This window comes from Augochlora pura, chromosome 10, assembly GCF_028453695.1.
Source record: "Augochlora pura isolate Apur16 chromosome 10, APUR_v2.2.1, whole genome shotgun sequence".
NCBI classification, from domain to species: Eukaryota; Metazoa; Arthropoda; class Insecta; order Hymenoptera; family Halictidae; genus Augochlora; species Augochlora pura.
The window spans coordinates 24,739,817-24,761,811 of NC_135781.1; the positions used below are offsets into that span (position 1 = coordinate 24,739,817).

At 48.9% G+C, this 21,995-nt stretch overlaps 1 protein-coding gene across 1 annotated transcript in view; it reads left to right on the forward strand.

Moving 5' to 3' along the window:
* Window positions 1-311: 311 nt before the first annotated feature.
* The window catches only part of LOC144475818 (uncharacterized), a 52,668-nt gene continuing 30,984 nt past the window's right edge, over window positions 312-21,995 (forward strand). Inside the window, exon 1 of the mRNA XM_078192114.1 lies at window positions 312-2,422. Coding sequence (XP_078048240.1) covers window positions 1,333-2,422 — 1,090 coding nt within the window. The 5' untranslated portion in view covers window positions 312-1,332. The remainder of the gene's footprint in view (window positions 2,423-21,995) is intronic.

Here is a 21,995-nt window from a genome sequence, read left to right on the forward strand (position 1 = left end):
TCCCACGTTCGCCAGAGTGCCGGCCTTTACCGCAGGAAGAGTTTCGAGCCTGTGTCGGAGAGAGAAGGCAGAAGAGGTTGACCGAAAGAAGACGGAGCGATGAGAAAGACAGTTCGAAAGGGGATATCGACCGAGTAAGGGAGGAAAGAAAGAAGAAGGTCGAAGGCCGGGGTACGTTGAGGCCGCTCGAGCAGCGCCACAGGACGTTAAGTACGTCTCGTAAAAATTCCATCGAGGCAGCGTCATTTTGCCGTGTCGTAGGGGCTACGATCACGAGTGGGCAGGGGCAGGAGGGAACTCAATGGGCGGGGCGAAACGAAGGAACACCCACTCGGCTAACCCAGGCGAAGTAGACTCGCCCCCATATCGGCGGTAGGTGGTGCGACCGGCTGGAAGCGTTGCCAGCGGATTCGAGCTGCTCGGTCCCCACCTCTGCCCTCTTCGAGGCGGTCGGGAGAGAAGTGCCTGCCCCTCGAGGAACCCGGCGATACCCGAGATCCCCGTCCCCGTACCATTTCGAGTCACTGGCTTGGACTGGCTTGATACACCGAGCCTGTCCAACTCCCGCAGCTCGTTCACCATCGACGTTTATTGACGTTTCGTCCGCGCATCGACCGCCCGCTCGCTGGTTCCGCATGCCCGTGTCGATCCCAGCTGGCCTCGGGACCATCGGACTCGTTCGAACTCCATCAACGGAAACCGCTGACGGAACTTTTCGGTGCACAGTGTTACCGTGTGCGCGTAGCAGAATCTCAACGGCTTGTTCGCGCGAGTGCATCGACATTTCGACTTGGTGCGGGATGAGAGTTCGTCACTGACTGCGCGCGTTTCACCACGCGTTTCACGCCTCTGAGACCCGGGAGTCTTCGAGGACCTGAGATGACGACGGCGTGGACAGTGGTTTCCTGATCGCTGAGAATGACGAGCAGGCCCGCCGGTGCTTGTGGGAGGCTCGACAGGCTGCCAATGATGTAACGCGAGAACGTGGCCGACGATGACTGGAGGACGATCAGCGGAATGACAGTGCACCGTTGAAAGCAACAACTGCGTGGAAAAGTCGCCCGTGCGGTGGCCAGTGGTGTGCTCGCGACACCGGGATGACTCGAGCAGCTCGAGGGGATTAGCTCCTCGAATCGTGGACGATCCGATCCGCTGGTCTCGGACCTGCTCGACCGTGAATATGTGTGTGGCTTGCGTCGACGTCGACGGTGCCCGAGAACAGTAAATTGACCGCGACAGTGATGCAGGACAAAGATTGAGACGGCGCCGCGTGAACGTGTACGGAAAAACCGCTCGGAAAGTCAACGATCTTTGGAAGAGCTCGCAGCAGTGATGTGTACCACGGAGATGACAGAAGCGTATACGATGTCGCCGTCGACGACGGTGTCTTCCAGTGCGACTACCCCCGGCTGTCTGGCCTCGCCTGTCCACCGACGGACGCCTTGCCGGGGCTCGCCAGGCCGGGGCGACGCTCAGGACGACGAGGACGAGATCTCCGTCGGCTGCCCGAGCCCGCTGCCGCTGGTGGTTGTCGCGCCTAGCGCGGAGGAAGAGGAGAGACTGTCGCAGACCAGGGAGGAGTACGACAGACTGAGTCCTCCGAGGAGGAGCTACCCAAGGGAGTCGATGATCGACGACGATGACAGCTATTCGAGGGGCGAGTATAGGATGTCGAACGGCAGGAGTTTGCGTGCCCGCGAGAGCAGCGCGGGCGAGTCGGTAACCACGCTCAGAGAGGACGAGGAGGACGAGGAAGACGACGAGGAGCTCGACAGTAGGACCAGCAGCAACGGTCCTTCGGCGACAGGCACCACCGATGATTACTTCAAGCCCCTGAAACGCCTCAAGATGGTACAGATGCAGCACTCCGACGAGGAGGACGACAGGGACCGCGACACCAACGAAAGAGGCGTAAAATCCTTTAACATTATGGACATCCTCTCTCACAGACCCAAAGCGAAGATTGTCCGGCCGTGGGACACGGTGGAGTCGAACCTCAGCCACCATCATCGCCATCATTTGCAGCAGCAACCTCATCGCCAGCACCATTTGCACCATCATAATCATTCCACCGCGCCCAGGGATTTGTCCTTGATGGGCATGTCCCTGGCCTCCATGTCCGGATCCATCAGCGAACCTCCCCTGAGCAGCTCGTCCTCTTCCGGGAGGAGTTCCGTATCGGACTCTGGCAGTCCCGATCCCTTGGCGCATCACCACAGTCTCCACCACGGTCTGCACCCCGGACTCCATCATCCCGCGCTTCAACAGCAGCAGCAGCAGCAACAGTTCAAGAGGAAAACGTCGCAGCAGCATGGTGGACAGGCTGGACATCACGGGAAGAGGACCACGGGTCAGGGCAGCCCTCTCGATGCGCTCTTCCAGATGACCAGCAAGACGTTCGACGCTGGCGAACATAGTCAAGGTGAGTCCTCCATGGCTGATTACCGTTATCTCTTTGTAACGCTGACAGAGGTCCGATCTGCTATTTTTTTCGTCTAATATGTTCGCTGTACTTGCTCTCATGAAGTTATAAAAACAGCCGGTCACAGGTCTTTAAAGTTATTTGTGTCTTGCTGATGAATGAACATCTTCAATCTGGTGCAAGGAGTACAGAACGTATTCGTCACCCAATCTATACATTCCAAGAGAGTTAAAGAGTATGTAATTAGAACGTTTTTCGCGGATCCCACAGAAGTCTCATATTTAAATGAAGGGTTAGAGGTGAACGCGGAAGGATCTCGTTCGGACGACACGCTAGAGGAGTTACTGCGCGGACAACGCGATGAGAATTGTTGACGTGTCTCTAGCCCTGATCACGAAACAACGTGACGCTAGAAAATAAGCTACTCAGCGAATTTCGAAAGAGCTGGCTGCCGACACGTGCGAATGGGACTTAATAGAATCGAGCGTACGGTTTTTATCAATGACCGGGGGGAGGGGGGGCGGCTGTCTTTTGTGGCAGCGAGTGTGGACGCTGAATGCGCCGCTTGATTTTGATTGATGCTCTTTGTGGGCGTACGAGTTTCGTTTCGCTGCTCCTCGGACTTCTTTCATTCAATTATCCGCGAAGATTCGAACCGCTTTTTGCTCTCGAACTCGGGCGAACGTTAAATAGTAGAAACGTTCGGGAGCGCGATACTTCTGCTCAAGAAGTAATGATAAATGAAGATGACAATGATAATAACAATATGTAATAATGATAACAATACTAATAATGTTGTTATTATTTTTATTAATAATAATAATTTGAAACCGTGCCAGTTAGTTCCTCTATTGGTCGCAAACGACGAAAACCGGCGCGGCGCGACCCGGCGTTTTGAAACGAGGATGCGATTGAGCAATATCCATGGAGATACAGTTTACCGATTTCCGTTGCGTACAGTTCACCATGTAAATTATTCAACCCCTCGTCATCCATCTGTGGCGGCGGACGCGCGTGCACGATGCATTTGTTGTGTGTTTACCTCATTTCGAAAGTGAGAAATGAACATTAAAAGGCTCGCCGGTACGTGCATACTCTAATTCCCATGCGGACCGTTGCCGCACTGCAATTGATCTCTATTATTCGCATACAATGACTCAGAATCAAATTATCCTTAAATTACGTCCATTAGAAATTGAATTACTGCCTCCGGAAGTACGACCTGTCGGTACACACTCTGGCCCGTGTTCGAGGAAACATTATCGCTTAAATTGTTTCATCGATCCACGAGTTTCTCCAATTTCTCGGCGCTGGCGGCTTCGTTACAAAATGAATCCCGCATTAGGTAACTTCCAACCGAAGTTTGATCCGCATTAGGAGAGTTTAAATATTTATTCTTTATCGACAAATCGCGGCCGCTGGAAAATCAAGTACCGATTTCCGATAGGCTGTCGATTTATCAATATTTATCTTCGTCAGTCGGTTCGATCGTTATTGCGGTGACGAACGCTCTGCAACAATCACGGCCCCGAGAGGCAGCAGAAGCAAGAAATGCTGGTAGCGGAGTCGCCGAGCACGTTTCAAGTGCTACTTTCCAGAAGCACGCTTCCACGAACGCTACTAATATTAGTAGCCGCGTGGCTGTTACGAGGTGCACCGTAATTGAACGAGGATGACATTTTTCTTTTTTGCTTTGCTACCCGCACTCGCCGCGGTCTCTCGACCTTTCTCTCTTCATCTGTCGCCTGTTCATTAGGGTTTTCCGTCATTCCGATGTTAGAACATATCGATCCCCCGAGATCGCGGGAACAGATTCACGTCACACGAGGGACAAACGCGCGATTACGCGACAAGCTTAATGGGGATGCACGCTCGACGGTCATTCACGACGATGCCGGCCAACGTTTACTCCGTTTCCCAGTCAATGGAAACGTTGACGGACGATGTACAAAGCGTCGGGGGATTGCTGCTGCTGCTTCGTTTCAGGGTGGGAACATCGATTTCTTCCACTAAAATTACTGAATCCGTGATTGCCAACAGTTTGTTTGCGTTGCGATCCGACGATGCTTTAGATTTGGTCAAGATTGAAACGAGTTTTAATCTTCTCGCAGACCGACTAAGTAGCTTGACCATCGTATTTGCTTAGCACAAGGTAGCAGAGAACGTTCGAGACTCTCGCAAGTTGGTTAACACGAGAAGTTTCTTCGAATATTTCGTGAAGTTGAAGCATCTTATTTGTTCGGATTAAGATTGAATGGTTATGTTGTGCAAGTTTTATGAATCCTAATAAAATTAGCAAGGCATAATAAATTGGCGTAAAAATTTATTTTCAAATCTAAGCAAATAATTCCGTCATCGATTTGTGCGGAATAATTCCGGTAGTCGAAGTGTAAATCAACAGCTTATTCAGAAATATGGTCTTCCACAGCTTCCATTATTTCTTCACGACAATGGTAAATGCGATTCGATTGGTAGACAATAAGATTGATTGTTTTCGTTATTAGTGTGTCAATGTACGTTTTGCTTACGGTGGAAACGGCACCAGTTCACTGACTACCTGATAGGTATTTGCCAATAGAGAGGAGTCCATTGACGATTCAGGAATATTCTTTTGTTGTTTGCGTGGTCCATTAGCGACTATATACCATGGGATTAAAGCGTTGCACACTGTTAAATTCGCTGGGTTTACACGCAAAGCGAGTGGTTGGTTCCCTGGTCGAGTGGATTCGGTTATTGTTCGGAGCATGCTCTTGAAATTAGCAGACAATGGTCGGTCTTTCTACGGGAGTCTCGGGCGAGGACGGAGGTCGAGATCGCGTCTTTCGATTCCGCCGATCCGTGGGCCGAGACCGAAATTGCCGGCTGTAAAAGCTCGATCCTGCGGTTAATTGCCAGTATCCTTTATTGAAACGTTCTCTGTCCTAATGGAATTATAATTTTACGCAGTAAAAACAGAAATCTCTGTCGTCGGCTTAACGCGAGATGCAGGACTGGCAGAACTCGAAAAAATTGGATTTACCGATGATATTCGTTTCGGAATGGGCACGCAAACAGTCGGCGGCCCACCAATCTCGCTGGGAGTTTCTTTAATCCAATTACCTGAGCAGTAAAAGCACGGTAAAGAGACGCGCGGGACCACACAAACGGCGCTTGTTTTCTCTGAGTTTCCACTCAGCATAGCCACCATAAAACCCAGTTTTCCGTAACTCGGGGAGTCTGACAAAAGTAAATTTCGTCCTGGACCGGGCCCGCAATAATCATCGTAAAATTAAGGGTTTTTGAGACGAGAATTGCCGAGGCCTCGGGGATCCTTCTACCGCGGCGCGACGGTCTTGTCTGGGCCTCGTGATCGCCCATTGTTTGCTATGGGCTCGGCAAATTGTTTTACAACCCTCCTGACCGGTCTCTGTTTGTTCGAGAAAAAGGGAAAACGCTTCTTTTTTGCTCCAGACGACGTAAACATCGGGGAAGGCGCAAAGCGGATTTCGGGGCCACATTATCGGCCACTCGACGGCCTCCCTAGCGCACGACCCACGGCAATCACTTCTGCCATTTAGTAACCAGGCCATGTTTAAAGGTACCATGTTTTTCTCCGGGAACCACTTGCTCCTGAATTATTTAACGCTATTCTTACCGATTTACCTATTTAACTATTCGAATTAAAGCAATTTTATAATCATTGTAGAAAAGTTCAGAAGTCCATTGGGGAAAACTGTCAATTCACTATTATTTATTCGATACAATAACGTTGGTTCAAAATCAGAATAAATTGGCGCATTTATAAACAAAAAATAAAAACTACGTGTTGACTTAATTAAAAATTTAAAAAGTATCTTTCGACCTCTTTGGTAAAAATAGTTACACTTATACTTTGGTAAAATTTTATTGGAATTTCTTGAAAGAAAATCATTGCTGCACAGTTTGGATTTCTCATGTTGCAATTCTCCGTTGAACGGATAAAAGAGGATGCAAAATCTTTCAGTTAAAATATAACAATAGATCGTGATCTTCAAAGAAGGAAGTATCGCTGCGAAGTATTCGCCGAATGTGTGCATTGCGCGACCTTCGAGTGCTCAACAAGTAGAATACACATTATGCCTTACGGCAGCCAAGTCGTCGTTAAATATTTAGTAAACGTTACATTGAGAAGCGGCTCGTTTCCCATTATCGTGCAGGAGACACGCGACGAAAAACGAGTCTATTTTATTCGGTTCACCCTATCGATGCAATTTTCATGCACAGGAGTATGTACATGCTTAGCGACTTGGTAACCGGTCTACCGAGGAAATGATCGCAGGAACTGTCCCAGCTATTTGCATCGATGTTAACATTGTTCAACCAGCTCGTGATCGTTCCTGTCATGCATCCTTGAGCGCTACATCTTTGTAGCCCACGTCACACTGTGGGAACACGAACGACGCGAGTCTCGGTAGCAGTGGTAGCACGTTTACCGACTCGTTGTGGACTTATTTCGTTGAGAGCACATTAACCCTCCGTTGTCACATTTCCTTTTCGAAACACGTATGTCATACTGGATCTATTAGACCCAGTTTATTTATTAAACAACTCTTTCTCGAAAATCAAGAATATTATCGGGAACCAAAAATTTGAGGATACACTTCGAAAATCGTTTTACTATATTAAATTATTAATTTCATTCTTCTCGTGATAAAATTACTTTTCCAAACAAATGTGGGACATATAGATTCAGTGTCATAGCGGTGGGTTAAAAATAATCCTAATTTGTAACCAAACTTAAAAAATTCTATTCATCCCGGGAATCCAATCATACGTGTCGAAGATATTATTGGAACAACATCAGTTTCATTGTTATGTACGGAAAAGAATGGGCCAACCTCGGATACAGATTTTCTGTGCGGCTACACACAGGAGGAACACGAGAAACTTGACGCGGCAAAAAGACGAAGAAAACGAACGAGAGGAAATTGATTCCTGGGTCAAGAAATCCCGAGACAGAGCTAAACGCGCGTCGTGCAACGTATCGAAGCGAGATGCATCCTCGGGAATTGAATATCCTTTCTGTGCACGCCGCACCGGTGGCAGCATAATGACTCGGGAAAAGGACTCGTCCTCGGAGGACGCGGATTGTCGGAGCAGCGGGACGCGTCGTTCATCATTTTCGTACTTCCGTTCAATTACTCCCGGGAGTAGGAACGAAAAGAAGAACCGGCGGCGGAACGTGACCAAGTCGAACACGACGAATTTCCTCCTTTTTTGATTCCGAGCACCGACGAAAGCGCGTTTTTGAGACGCGTATCAGGCTCAATGTGACGCGGGTCCTGGACACACGAACGTTTACTCGGACGTTGCTGGGACGATACTCGAAGAACAACGGAACGGACGTTGCACGACCGGCCGATTGTCCGCTCGTGTCCCTGTCGGGGCCCTCTACGTAATTTCAGGCCCACCAATACATCCAACGGTACCTACACGACGTAATTTGTTATTTGGCACGGCCGGGAAGCATATGTCTCATTTGCATATAGCGTGATACAGAAAACGCGAACCCGGGTTTGGAACGCGAGGCGACGCGAGCCGAGGTGAGGCGAGGCGAGGCAACGCGACGGCCGATGTGCGAAGCTGTTCGACAAAAGGGACGACTTGTCTGCTTTTGGAACGACCCGATCAAGCAGATCGGATCGATTACGACACCTCTGGTAATCTTCCTCGGCTCCGAAATTATCCGTCGAGTTGTAATTAATCGCCGACACGAGTGGACAATGCTCGGCGGACTCGCCTCGAGCATCGAAAGTCGCCGAGATCGGCGAGAGGCCGTTTAAAGGGAAAGTCACGTAGAGTTTTGCAATCTCATAATTGACCCAATATCGGAGGGTTCGACGGTCCTTAAGGGTTGGCTCCTCGAGGTGTGGCGCGGGGAGAGGCGGCCGGAACAGAAGGGGAACACGTTGCCCCGGGCAGCGTGGCATAAAACCCGGTGCGCGCCTTCGCTTTACGCAATTTATGATACGTTCTTTAAACGGGCTAACATTAGGCGAAGAGGCAGCGGCTCGAGGGAACGTTATATGGTCCGTGATTGGACGCACGCGTATTGAAAACTGTCCGATATTAATGAAATCCGCTTTGAACTACGGACGTCTATATACAACAACGGGCTAGCAGACAGTTCGATGAACCTTTCCTTCCCCGAGAACCCGCTGGTTTTAACGGTACGAGCCTCTAAACCTGCAATCTCCACACCGGGAAGGGATCTGGGTGAGGAATTTCGATTTTACTCCTGTTTTTCGCTATCTCCCTGCTTTGTTCGCTCTTTCTCCTTCGCGATCTTTTTCGGACGACATTCCATCCATCAACTGTTCTCGCATCCTCGATAGTCGCATTGCATCGGAAAGGAGTAATAACATTGATTGCGAACATATAACAAGCAAAATAGAGCAGGGCTACGATGCTGTTTCCCTCCTCTACATTTCCACTGTCCCTTTCAAATCATTTCAATGTACCCGTATTCTTAACCTCGACACGAGGATAGTGACAAGATCTTAACAATGATTGCAAGTTGTTTCTCATTTCCTGATCATCTCATTGTTCCTAGCAGAAATGCAAACAAGAAAAAGAAAGCAGGTTAATATTTCTTGATTCACGATGATTCTTTTATTCGCAACTGTACCTCGGTGGTCGATTTCGTAGGCGGTAAGATATATCTTTAATACTGCAACAGCCATTACTCTAATCATCTTCATTGATGCACTGTGCTTGCGCTCGAAGTGGTCAGTCATCTCGCAGCTAATTCTGCAGTCGTAAGCCGGTAATCCAAGCTCATAGATCCCGATGCAAGAAGATTCGCGGCGAAAGGGTACGGCAATTTTGCCAGAGCAAATGAAATTCCGGTATCGATCGAAATAATCTGTCCCTGAGTTCTCCGATATCTGGTCACGATCGAGCGGCTGTCTCCTCGGAGAATCGCGAGGCCTGCAGAAGATATCGACAGGCTCTTCCCACGTCCCGCTCCCCCTGGAATTCGATCATTACCATTCTCGCGGAGGGTACTCCGCGAGGCCAGTCAGCCAGTCAGCCAGTCTGCTGGGGGTTCCGGTGCTCGAGAAGAGAGCAGCAGCCGGCGAGGTCGTCTCTCTGTCTCGGTTTTTGCGAAAGGATCTCCGCAGCGGTGCGGCGATTCGTTCCCTGGGCTCGCGTACCCCTTGCCACCCGGAATACGCATAAAACGTGTTGTTCACACGAGCGATCGGGACCGACAAGGCAGGCAGGCAGCCAGCCAGCCGGCTACCTCCTTCGACCCGAGCGCTGCGGTCTCGGGGCCGAAATTACGAATGATATCGAATCGAATCGCTCGTAATATTATTCGATACGTGTTCCATTACTGGCGCGGCGGAGCCAGCGGCCTCTCGGGATTCAAATTAGATTACCGATGGGTTAGGCTCGGACCCGATCATACGTAGACCCGTGTCCTGCCATTCTGCGCGCTCCTCGATAGTTATATACTGGGTGTTCGACCGGCCGTGTCAAATATTTTAACGCCATCGTTCTCGCGCGGGTGGTAACGCGCAATCGCGATCTCGTATTTACTTCTACGGCACGTGGACGCGTCTTATTGGATGATAAACGAGCTAATAGAACGCGTAGAAACAAATGACGATGTTTTGTCGTACGATCGTAATCAGGAAATTACATTTTCTTTCATATACACCCTACGTACGCGGCACCCGAGGTAAGAAAATGACCGTATTTTCATCGTGATGGACGTACGAGAGAGTTCCCTATACCTATTATCCGAAGAACTTGTGAATCGTTAATGGTTTGAAAACGGTCTCGTTATTACAGCAACACCGTTCCCGCGTTTAAATGTTTCACACGCGCAGTCGAACACCCTGTATATATTATTTATATACAAGGAGACGTTGCATACGCGAGTAGAGGTGTCCGCGAGCGTGTAGCCACGGTGCAACACATTTGCAGAATAACAGAAGAACCGGAGGAACAGACGGACGGACGCGGCCAGCGGGCCCTCGGGCCCAGGGCCCCCGTACAACACGGTAGCCTCACGTATCCGCAATTTACTTCTGATTATTATGCTCTCTATACTTACGCGGCATTCTTATCTCCTCTTCTTTTTCGACCTCTTCTCCCTCCTCGCTCGCCGCTTCTTCCTCCTCTTCTTCTTCTTCGTCTTCGTCTTCTTACCGGCAAGGAGACCAGTTCCCCTCCCGCACCATCGCAACCGATTGTCCGACTCCCTGCCAAGGTCGAGAACCGAGTATCGACACCCGATCGCTGGATCACCGATCGTACGAGCCCTCGTCAATGACCTGACCTATCCTCTTGTCGGAACTGCCGCGATCCTTAGACCAGCTTCGCGACTGAATTCGCATTTGATATTTGTAGTAACATAGATAAAATTAGTTTTTATATTTCAAACCATGTTCCTCTGGGTTTACATTAGCCGACCGTAGTACTATTAAATATTTTCCATCATAACTTCTCATAAGATCTAAGTAATCTGATTGACACTCCGATGGCAGAGCTTTGTCGCTAAAATGTACTTGAGTATATTCAGGACTGTTTATATTTTTATTTATTACTTTTTAAAATACGTTTTCTATACTACTTTCCTAGAGACACAACTCTCTTCTATAAGCCTCGATGAAACATGTGAAAGTTTAAATAAATTGTCAGAAACTGGATAGTAGCGTTACTTACTACAGTGAAACGGAAATCAGAAAATGAAAATTTATCATAATAAATGGTATTTAATCGTTTTAATAGAATTCAATTTGTAGAAATATGTTAAAATTAAAGAATTAAGATTGGTGATCCTGTTAACTAATGATCAACGATAAAGAAATTCTAATTACTAAATCCGTTAAAGAAAATCATACGTCGAGTGATCGATGCACGCGAATAAAGTGTTGGTCGTACAATTGAAAAAAAAAACGCGATACAAGCGGTGGCTGATAAAAAGCGAATCCCTGCATCAGACCACATTAGGTGTCCGCGCAGTACAAAAAGTACCAACAACGCGACCGTTTAGGATTCTGAAAACTTTATTCACGGTGTTCGCAGTTGCGAATCTCGAGGAGAAGAGCACGGCTCGGTTCGTGGAACACGCGTAACGCCCGTCGAGCATGCTTTTTACTTTAGAGCCCGGACTTAGGCTATCTGCTAGTCGCTAGGACGGCTTGTCGTAAAGGCCGCAGAAAGCGACCGCATCGTAAACGGCACTTCACGGCACACCGTGTTCGGTCTATTTTTCCCGTTCTTCCGGTTAATACGAGACTGCCGTGCCGGTCGATCCAATTGATGTTGATGGATGTCGCGATGAACGGATCTTTTTGCAAGAACGGGTACCGCGAAATGTGTTAATGGTCTGCCGCGGCATTGCCGTGAAAAAGAATCGTCGGTTTCTATATTAAATTTCATTCTGTCACCTAGCCGATTTAGAGTCAGATTGCACGAATTTTTAAATGATTGTACTAATTTATATTATCAACGACTTGTTTGTAAATGTAAATTATTTGTAACTGAATAAGTAAACCAGTAAAACAATTTATTTCGCCGTTGTCAACTCGTAAAGTGTCACACGAGATCTTGCGATAGTTTCGATGAATTGTTCTTCGAGCAGAGAATTGTTTCAACGTTTCAAGGAATGATACTCACCGCACAGACAAGTATTAGTTAACGGAATAATCAGTTCTCGTTTTTTTTTCCTTATTGGGGGGGGGGGGGGGGTGAGTAATTACGTTTTCTGATTGACGGATACCGGTACGTGTCCACGTCGCGGTGCGGCGTGGCGCGGCGTAGCGCGACGCCGCGGCGGCGGCTCGTTACAACGACAAACGATCAGGCTGGTAATTAGCCTGAGTATGACATCGCCGGTAACGCGCATAGTTGCCGGACACGGTCGGTAGCCGCCGGTATTATCAGTCATAATAACGAGCCGGCGCACTCGGCCGGCGTAACAAGCGCCGATGAAAGTATTTACGCTCGGCAACGATTCCGTAATTAAACGTCCCGGGTGTGCGCCGCGTGTAATTGCACGAATTCATTCTGCGGATCGATGCGGTTAACGCAACGCGGCGGTGCGGTCGATATCGATGCCCCGTATTTCGCTCGAACGATAACGGGCGAACAACCGATTCTTCGATCGTGTGCAGTTATCGAGAACCCGCGATTGTTTTTGTAATCGGAGCAGAAATATTTGGGCGCGAATCGAAGCTTTGGATCGCTGGAGGTGTTTCGAGGAAAGATCAATTTAATAAACTGTTCGATTGGCGGAACGTTCCGATCCCAAACCTTGCAAAGGGACCCATAAAAACCGAAAATTCACCTGATTATCCACGGTCGACGAAACTCGTTGGTCATACGAGACTGTTTTCGCCCGTGATCGCGTCTCTCGTGTTCATCAGAAAAGAGCCAACGGGTCTTTCGCTGGAAGCTTCTTAACCGGATAATAAGCTGGCCCGTTCGAGACGTCCGCTTTCCGTCTCTCCAGCACGTGACGGCCTGTATCGCTTCTGCTTTCTTTTCCTGTTCAATGGTGCCGCGTGTTAGTCAGGTTAAAGGACCACTCGAGTTTCCGGATCCTCGTGGGCCCGCGCAGAGACCGCGGGAAAGGAATCTTGGCTAGATAAAAGAGGGTGGGCCGTGCGTTTGTACTTGTTGTGACAGTTTCTGCCGGGCAAACAAAACACCGGCAGCTCCACCCCCGTCGTCACCAGAGTCCGGATGCCGGCCCGACTTTTTACCCGACACGACACGACCCGGGGCACCCCTGCTGCGTTAAGTGACCATTCGGTTTCCGAACAAGTGTGCGCCCGCCGAGGACATCCGAGACATCGCGACCGTCTTCTGCGTCTCCTTGCTCTGGAAATACGAGGGGCGTCCTGTTGCGACATCGGTTCACGCTGATCCTCTTCCTCCTTCGAGGAAAACGCACAGCACGAGGCTCTTCGTCTACCGAAAAGCACCGGTAAATATTGTCGAGTGTCTCCAGTCTCCAGGCCTGGGTGGTCGCCAATTACAACCATGACGGCATAATCAGTCGCTGAAACGTTGTTCCGTTCCGATTTCCGTAGCGATCGACAGCCGGAGACTATTACGGAAGAAAACTGATGGCGATAAAAACAAATTCGTCGCAAGCTATTTTGGGTGAAAACCGCCCGGGGAATTTTTGTCATTTCATATATGCAACGTGAAACCTGAAATAGGGATTTCAAAGACAACTACAATATTCGTTGTAAGGAAAAATCAGATCAGTATAAAAAACTCTTACATGGAGTGAATGAATTTTTGTAGCTCGGTTATTTAATGTTTCTCAAAAGTGAATGATTCTGGAGATGTAGTATCACGAGACTGCACATTTTATGCACATTTTATAAGAAAATCGAGTATGTGTTATTTAAAACTGGAGGAAGTCTAAGATATCGAAGTATATTGACACAAGAAATCGATATTAAAAATTATTAAAAGAAAGAAGAAACTTTTTGTTGGTTCTTATTTCTCGCGAGATCCGCAGATTAATTATTAACATTCTCAAGTTCGATAATATGATACGTCTTCTACCACACAATCTACCACAGAAAACAATAGAATCGACGCTACGCGCTGATCGTTAATCGCAACAGCAACGTAAACAGACCGGAGGAAATATTTCGGAGCGATCGGTATCGAGCGGTCTTTGTCTTCGCGTGGAAATCGACAGTCCGGATGGCCGGAGGGTGGAAACGCAATGGCGGATTGAATTCATTTCGTGCACGGTTGCCTGCGCACGGTCTGTGGTATTGGGGATACTTTGCCGGCCTATTAATGCACGCAAGAAGGAGTCGATTGGCCTGAAAATTGTGACATGTTTCGTGCAACATTGTGTCATACAGTGACAGAGCCGTGCCGGTGAAATGAACGGGTACACGTTGTAATAAAACGTGACGGCCGGTCAAAATTGGACGTAAAGCGACGTTAATGGTATCATTTTGCCTCGGATAGGGTTGGGAGCGTGGTAAAGAGCCACGGAAACGCGGTTTTCTGCGCTCTCGGTGCGCGACCGCATCGAACTCGTGTGTCGCACGGGGAAAAAAGGGCTGCGAACCGAGTCGCCGTCGCGTCGGTTTAAACGCAATTACCGGCGGACACGAAGCACAACTTGGGAAGCCGAGCGTTTACTTTTCGCAGCTGGAATTTTCACGAGCCGTGCGCGGCCCCCCACGGCTGCAACCCCCGACCGTGCCAGCAGTTTTATTTGTTTCTGTTTCTATTGGTGCATACAGCGCCGTTATTCTCGCAGCGACACCAGCCGCTGAATCTCGTAAATTTTTAAACGAACGAACGACTCGCTTCAGCTTTTCGAGAAACCACGTTTTTCTTGGCTTCGTGCGCGTGCGAGGTATGCTTTGAGTCTACAAGCTGGTTCCGAGGTTTCTTTTTCCCAAGGAGGAAGACACCGAGGAGCGTTGTGCGACAACTATCCCGCGGAGGCTCGATATTAAATGCGCAACGAACGTTTTTACGAAAGATCGTTCGAATCCGTTCTGCGGGTGGAAATGCCGGCTTTTTTTTTTATTTCTGCCGTTTGTAGCGATCCGGGGCTCTTTTTTGCCACGGAAAAGTGCACTCGAGTCGTTAAAAATTAATGAAACGCGTTGTACGCATGCTTGGTACAGGTTCAATTACGCGAACGTGTTATTAGCAGCGCTGACCGGCAATACAGCTTATTGCCGATAAAACGGTGGCACATGTTGCAAAGGAGTTTCCGATCTAAACCATCGTAAAACAGCAGGCCGAAGAGTTCACTTTCTTGCTGTACGGTGCGCCACTAATTGAAAGGACCAACAAAATACTTGCGACCGGGTAAACCGGTTCGTTTTGCAGCTTGCATTACCAACACCTCGTCGACGATACAAATAAGCTGGAATTTCTGTATTAATTAGGATTATTAGGTTCTGCAAATTAGCGGGAGAGAGCGACCAGTTTTCAGTTCTTTGGAAAAATCGTGCTACAAATTGTCGGGCTTGTTAAATAATTGTAGAAGCAACCAGTTCGTTTGCGCATTACCAGCGGATCTCGTTTGATAGTCGCGCGGAGATCGTGTCGAATCGGTGGAAGGAAGGGGATCTTCCGATTCCTGTGGGAGGTGATTCGTTTGTTGTGCGATGTTTAAGCAATTCCATTCGCCGCGCGTAATCCCGGTGTCGTTCCTCTCGACAGGATTTCCACCGATAACTCAGCGGAATTAGCCGGCAGCGGTATTGCGGGGGAATAATTCTCAATTAGTCGGTGGAGATGGCGAGTCCCGGCTAAGTCGTATTTATGTCAGTCGGCGGAGAGGTTCGTCCGGTCTCTGGCCCGACCTCGGCTTCGGCTTCGGCTTCGTATTAGACCAAGCCCGGAGATTTATGCGATCGATCCATCTCAGTTTGCTCTCGCTGGATCCCCGCGTTCAATAATCGTTTCGGCCATTCGTCTAGCCGTCTCGTTCCGTCGCCAGGCTTCCCAAACAACCCCTTGCCACCCCCTGGGTTTCAGCCGGCCGCAGAACTGCGAGACGCGTGCCGAGGAAAATCATTGTCCCGAGCTACGCGATTGAGGGATCTCCCACTGTGGAACGGGACGAATCATCGGTGACCCTTCAACGGCAAATAGAAATAAATTTCCCACAGATTACACCCGGTTGACACGGTCCTGGATTTACGCGAGTTTCCAGCCCGGCCCTTTGACTTTATTGCTTTCGAATGCGGCTGCTGAGTTGCAATTTATTCCTGGATCTCGGGGCTTCGGGCAATCGGTGATAGAGAGCAGGCTTAGGAATCTGGCTAGCCTTTCAACACACCATCGCCAATGTTGTTGATACGATAGATTCCGGTACATTTAGAAATGTATTCAACAATATGGAAATAAATTTTTCCAACTCCTTTAGAAAACAAAGAGCGTGCAAAAGAAATCTATGTAATAAATTTTGTCTTCTCCGTTCGTACAGTGACAAATAAGCTGCTCTAATTTTGTACGACTTGTATGGGCAAGGCGTTAATTAAATAAATACGACCAAGGGCTATTCGATCAGAATCTATTGTTCGGTGTTGTTCGAGGTAACCGGCTGCCCCGATGTATTGTGTATCGTTTGCTAATATTTGTATTCTATCTTCCAGAATACGAAAGTGATGTCATAGAACTATCTACGATTGTAGATAATTTGGGCCTTGCATAAAAATTCACAGAGCCTCGACTATATAATGACTGGCTTTGCCGAGGATGAGGCAGCCAGGTCGCGTTAATCACTCTATCGTAAGCCAGGAGCGCGGTCGCGGCATATGTCAAATGTGAAATCGAATTTCGCACGGGAACCGCACTCTGGCAGCCGGTTCCTCTGTCTCCGGCAGGAATAAATAAAAATACGGTGTAACCGTTGACGGCCGTTCGTGTAAGAATGGCCGATATAATAGGCTGTGCAGGGCCGGCTCGGCGCGATGAGGCCCAACCACCGTTGAAATTGATTTTCGCGTGTCACGTATATTTCGGCCGGGGTTCGGGCTGATTGTCAGAGGATGACCATGGCTCCTTTTTGCCTTGTCTCTCGGTCTCCGTCGCTGGTCTTGCCGTGCCTCGCCGGTCTCGCCGAGCTCGCTGGTCTCGCCGGAGGCTAGCGCGCGTGTAGATACGTACACACGAGAGGAAGAAGAAGTCTCTCTCGAGAAGGCCGGGACCGCAACGCACGGACGAGCCTATGGAACGGAAAGGGTAGAAAAAGAAGCGTAAGAGGCAGAACGCGAACGGAAAAGGGAGAAAGGGAGAAAGAGGGAAAAGAAGAGAGAGAGAGAGAGAGAAGCCGGCCGAAGAGGCAAGAATAGAGCCATAAAGCCTTTCGGTGAGGCTCGCGTCAAACCGCCGCGCCGCGCCGCGCCGGGCCGCGGCTGGCCGAGCAGCGCCGAGCCGCGGCTCCCTCATTGTTTCGGATTCGAGACTTCCGCTCGGGAACGCTTCTTCCCGCCACACCCTCCGGCTGGATCCTCGTTAGATCGTCCGTCGAAGAATGAAGACGTGAGCCAGCCGCGAAATTGCCAGGCGAGCATCGCCAATTCTCTGGAACCGTTTCTCTCTCTCCTCGGGAACAAGCGTCCGCGTCCGTCCCGATACAATTCGCCGAGTTTTTCGAGCGTCGTTCGTGTCGTTCGCCCCTCGAAAACCCATGCGAATCCGTCGCCGGACGTCGCCTTTCACGAAACTTTACGACGGTGTTAATTTCTTGGACGCAGAGGCGAGGTGCTAACCGGCCGAAACAAAAGCCGCTTCTTTCACCGGTCGATCGATACGGGAACGTATTTTCCGAACGATCTTATCGCTGTTAGGATCGCCCCGCTTCCTGAACACGAGTCGTTCGTTTTAATTTTCGTGTAAATTTCACTTGGATCCGGCGTTAGCATCCATTGTACGCCGAGATTCGTTTGGCCGATTAGACGGCGAGCAACTCGTACACGGGCGGTAAACGAAATTTCTTTTTCTCTCTGTTCAGAAGTTTTTGGCGATTTAACGCGGTCCTGCTCGGCCGGCATCCACGATTCAATATTTCACGCGCGAAGCAGACGAAATTGATTTTCTGCGCGCCGCCTGTTCGAAGTGTCGCAATTACATCGTTGAAAGGTGAAAGATCTTGGCGAGTCGTTCGAGCAGCTGTCTACTTTACAGATTTCTTTTCCCTCGGAAGGTTAGCCGGAGATTTCAGACGGTGGCACAACGACCTCGAAATCCCTCGTCCACTCGTTCTTATCCGGTACGGCGAAGATTGGCCAATTAGCCGGAGATTTGATCGCGAGAGGCCGATTAATTGGCGAGCTGAAACGGCAACGGGCCTCGGCGATCTCGGTGAAATCACTTTAAGCGATCGGGGAGACGGCTTGAAATCGCGGTCATCCGGTGACATTTGAAAAATTGCCGCGATCTCGCGTCCCGCCACGGGATTGGCCGGTCTCCGCGTGACTCGCGCGGCCGGTTCCTTTACTGTCCGATTAAAGAACGTGAAATGCCCGGTCGTTCATGTCCGCGAGACATTAATCTAGAACAAACATGGCCGTCCCGGGCTACCGTATCGAGCAAGGCTATCATGTCTAATGCGCTAATGACTCTGGAATCGATTAGCCCGCTGCATTCTTCATCCTAGCCGCGCGGCGCGGCGCGGCGTGGTTCACGGTAGCACGCCGAGACGAGCCGCGCGCCGCTTCGAGTGTCGCGAGAACACGCACGGACGCACACAGGCCAGAGCCACTTACCCTTTGTGAAACAGGAAACACGCGTCTCGAACCGATAGGGACGTATGCCACTGTAAAAGCGACTCTGCGAGCATGGCAGTCCCGTGGCTCGTTTCGCCGGGCTTTCACGAGAACGTACGCGCGGACGTGTTTTCGGGCGGCTGACGCTTTCTTTCGGCAGCGGAAACAAGGAGAAAACTCACTCTTTACGAAATTACACACCGATCGCTCGTGAAAGGATCGGAGCTCTTTAAATTTTCGACCTCCGGTTCGCCGGTACCGTTGGGAACGTCGCGAAGATCCGAACGAACGCGACCTGGCGAAAGTCTCGTAAGCTCTTCCGAAACCATCAAAGTGTCGAAGTCCATCAAACTTCTGTCTGCCTTCTTAATCTCTCGTTGAAAGATGCTACAAAGGACGCGTCGATCCAGAAAACAATTCTCTCTTCACCCAACTGTGCCTGTTTCCGACTGCTACCAAAGGGTCTCCCGACGAGATAATACCGAAAATATTTTGTGAAAAATACATGCTTAAATTGAAAAACATTCGACGAATCTTTTGCGTAACTTTTAGTACGATCGTTGAATTTTAGTCCGATTTTTAGTTGGAGGGATCGCTCGGAAGTGTTGCGGCCGCAAAGATCGAGGGCTTCGAAGCAAATAGAAGTTGCATTAACCGATACGGAAGCATAATGCGCAAGTAGATAGCGGAGGTAACGATCAGGCATTCCGTAATGAGGATCGCGTGTGCTCCGGGCGAGCGTGGATGCTCGAGTGTCGGCTGCTACAGCGTTTTCCTTGTCTTCGGCCACCCTCTGGCCCACCCCGCGGCCACCCTTTGGCCACCCTGCGCTTGCAATATCCGTTGTTTAAGGGTGAAACGCGATACCGCGGCACGGGCTGTTCGTTCGATATCTCGTTATAATGTGGCAACAGCTAACACTCGTTAACCTCCGCCGAGAAACCTTGCTCTAGTTCAATCATGTAACAGTATCCGGGCTCCCGATGCTCGTTCGAGCTTCTCGGCTCGGGCAGAAAACGCCTGGGCCGGGGATCGATCTTCTTCGAGAAGCCAACGGGTTCCTCTTTAAAGCTGCGTAATCCGCTAACGAGTTCCGATCGGGTAAATCCGATCGTGGGCGACACTGATCGCGGATGATTTGCGGGTTCGCCAGTTTTTGTTAACGAATCAGCATTTTATTTCGCGCGGCGTTCAGGCCGACAACCTGTTTGCCGGTTTTCCACGCTCGTTCCCTGTCGGCCAGATAACAGAAACGTCGATAACAGCAGCTATCGTGCGGAGGCCGGATCGCGCGTGTCCTGGCCCGCGATCGTTAAAATTTTCGCCGATCTTAACGACCTGAAATTACAAGCCACTCGTTCCAGTTTTCTTTTCCCTATCTTTGCCGCGTGAACCGCTCGGGACGTAATTGCGATCGACCCTTTGCGAAACGTGGATTATTCGGTTGCTAGTCGGCCAGCGTCTCGAAGTAAATCACTCGGCCGATCGACCATAAAGTTGATAATCATTTTCGAGTTGAGCGCGCCGCGCGACAGATCTAATTGCTTCTAATACGCGACAAGAATTGCCGATCGTACGGTCTCGTTTAATCGATACTGTCAGATCCAATCTCGGCTGAAACGCGTTTAATCGCCCCGCAGATCGCACACCAGCGAATTAAAGGTCGCGATTGGATAGAAACTAGACGAGTTGGTCTGTACAGGTTAGCTTTGGTTCGAGGCATTTTTATTGACAGCGTCTCAAAACCGTAACACCGATGAATTTCGAAATGCTTAAAAAATGCTTATTCAATGTATTAACAGTTAGCAAAATATCTTTGGCGACGACATTGGGATGACAATGTCTCTATGTAATCCACACACAGGACGTCGACCGTCAACCCGACACGATTATTCCCCATAAAAAACGATATCCACACCGTGGAAAATAAACAGTCCTTGTTTGTGTCATATCTAACGCCGGGGATCCTAGGTATAGCTACGTCGGAGACAGCAGAAGTGACTTATGAATCATTAGTTATTTATTTCATCGTGCATCGCTGATGCCAAGTCGTTCGATTGCTTGGCTATAGCACGCGGTGGTAAACAGACCAACTAATGAAATAGTCTAGCTGCAGCTAGTCCCGCGAGGATAGAAGAATTAGCAAGTAATGTTACCCCCGTACAATTATTCTACAATATCCACCGTCTTTGCGAAACTTTTTTCCGCTGTAGAGGGATAGCTAATGGCACCTATGACTTGTTTCCTCGGCAAAGGGAATCCCCAAGCGAAAATAATATTAGATCGTTCGGTAAGTTCGTGCTATTCTTTCCACCCCACTAGATGTATGTATATGCGATCATATAGTAATCAAAGTTCAAGTAATGCGAATGCATTTCTCTTGGGTTGTGAATGCATGTCTATTTCGATTTTCCAAATAGATAGTTTCTAAAACAACCGAAATTGCTGTCACTGTAATCCAATAGTTATTTACGTCCAACGACGTCACGCGAAAGTGAAAGAAACTACCAACGATACGTGAATGTTCAGAGAACTATTGTTGCTCCACTTACTCGAGTAGCGGTGCCAACATTTGCTAAGAGCAAACGTGCCTATTTAATTAGTCTAAGTATGTTGAAGGAAAAATGCACGGTGCTGGAAACTTCGCAATTCTGGTGCCATGGAGAAGATAAGCAGCAGAAATTCATTAGCGTGGAATAATCATATTACACGGCTAACTGCAGCAAAAAACAGAACACGCGAACTTTCGACGTTAAAAAACTAACTTACCTATTGATATAATTCATCCTCGAGACAGTCCTACAAGTCAACTGTGAAATATATTAAAATTGAACTTTGATATATTTTGACTACCTCAACCCTTCAGTTTCACTTTGTAGATAACAAAACGAACAAGCTTATTTAGTTCCAAGCACATTTGAAACGCCATTATGATCATTAACACGTTGTTCTGTTCAACGGGTTTTTAAAAACAACTGTTTACTTTCCCATAGTAGATTGGGGATCGAACGACTGAAGATCGAGGCTCCCAGCTGAGAACACGAAGGAATTTGCAAGCGATGAATATGTATTGTTTTGCACGGCGTATATCATCCCATAAATGATAAATACCATTTTCCGTAACGGAGCGATAGAAGCTGCTCCGAAGACGGATGTCCGGAGCGGTTGTTTTCAATAAAACTGTCTACGAAGGGGATTCAACTTTGCGCGAGTGGTGGGGCAAGGGAGGTCTGGAGAACGTATCGATTGGGTTGGGTAGCGACAATGACAGTGCCGTTCGCTTGGAAAACAAACGATCCGACGTCGGATCTAGGGGGATCTAGGGG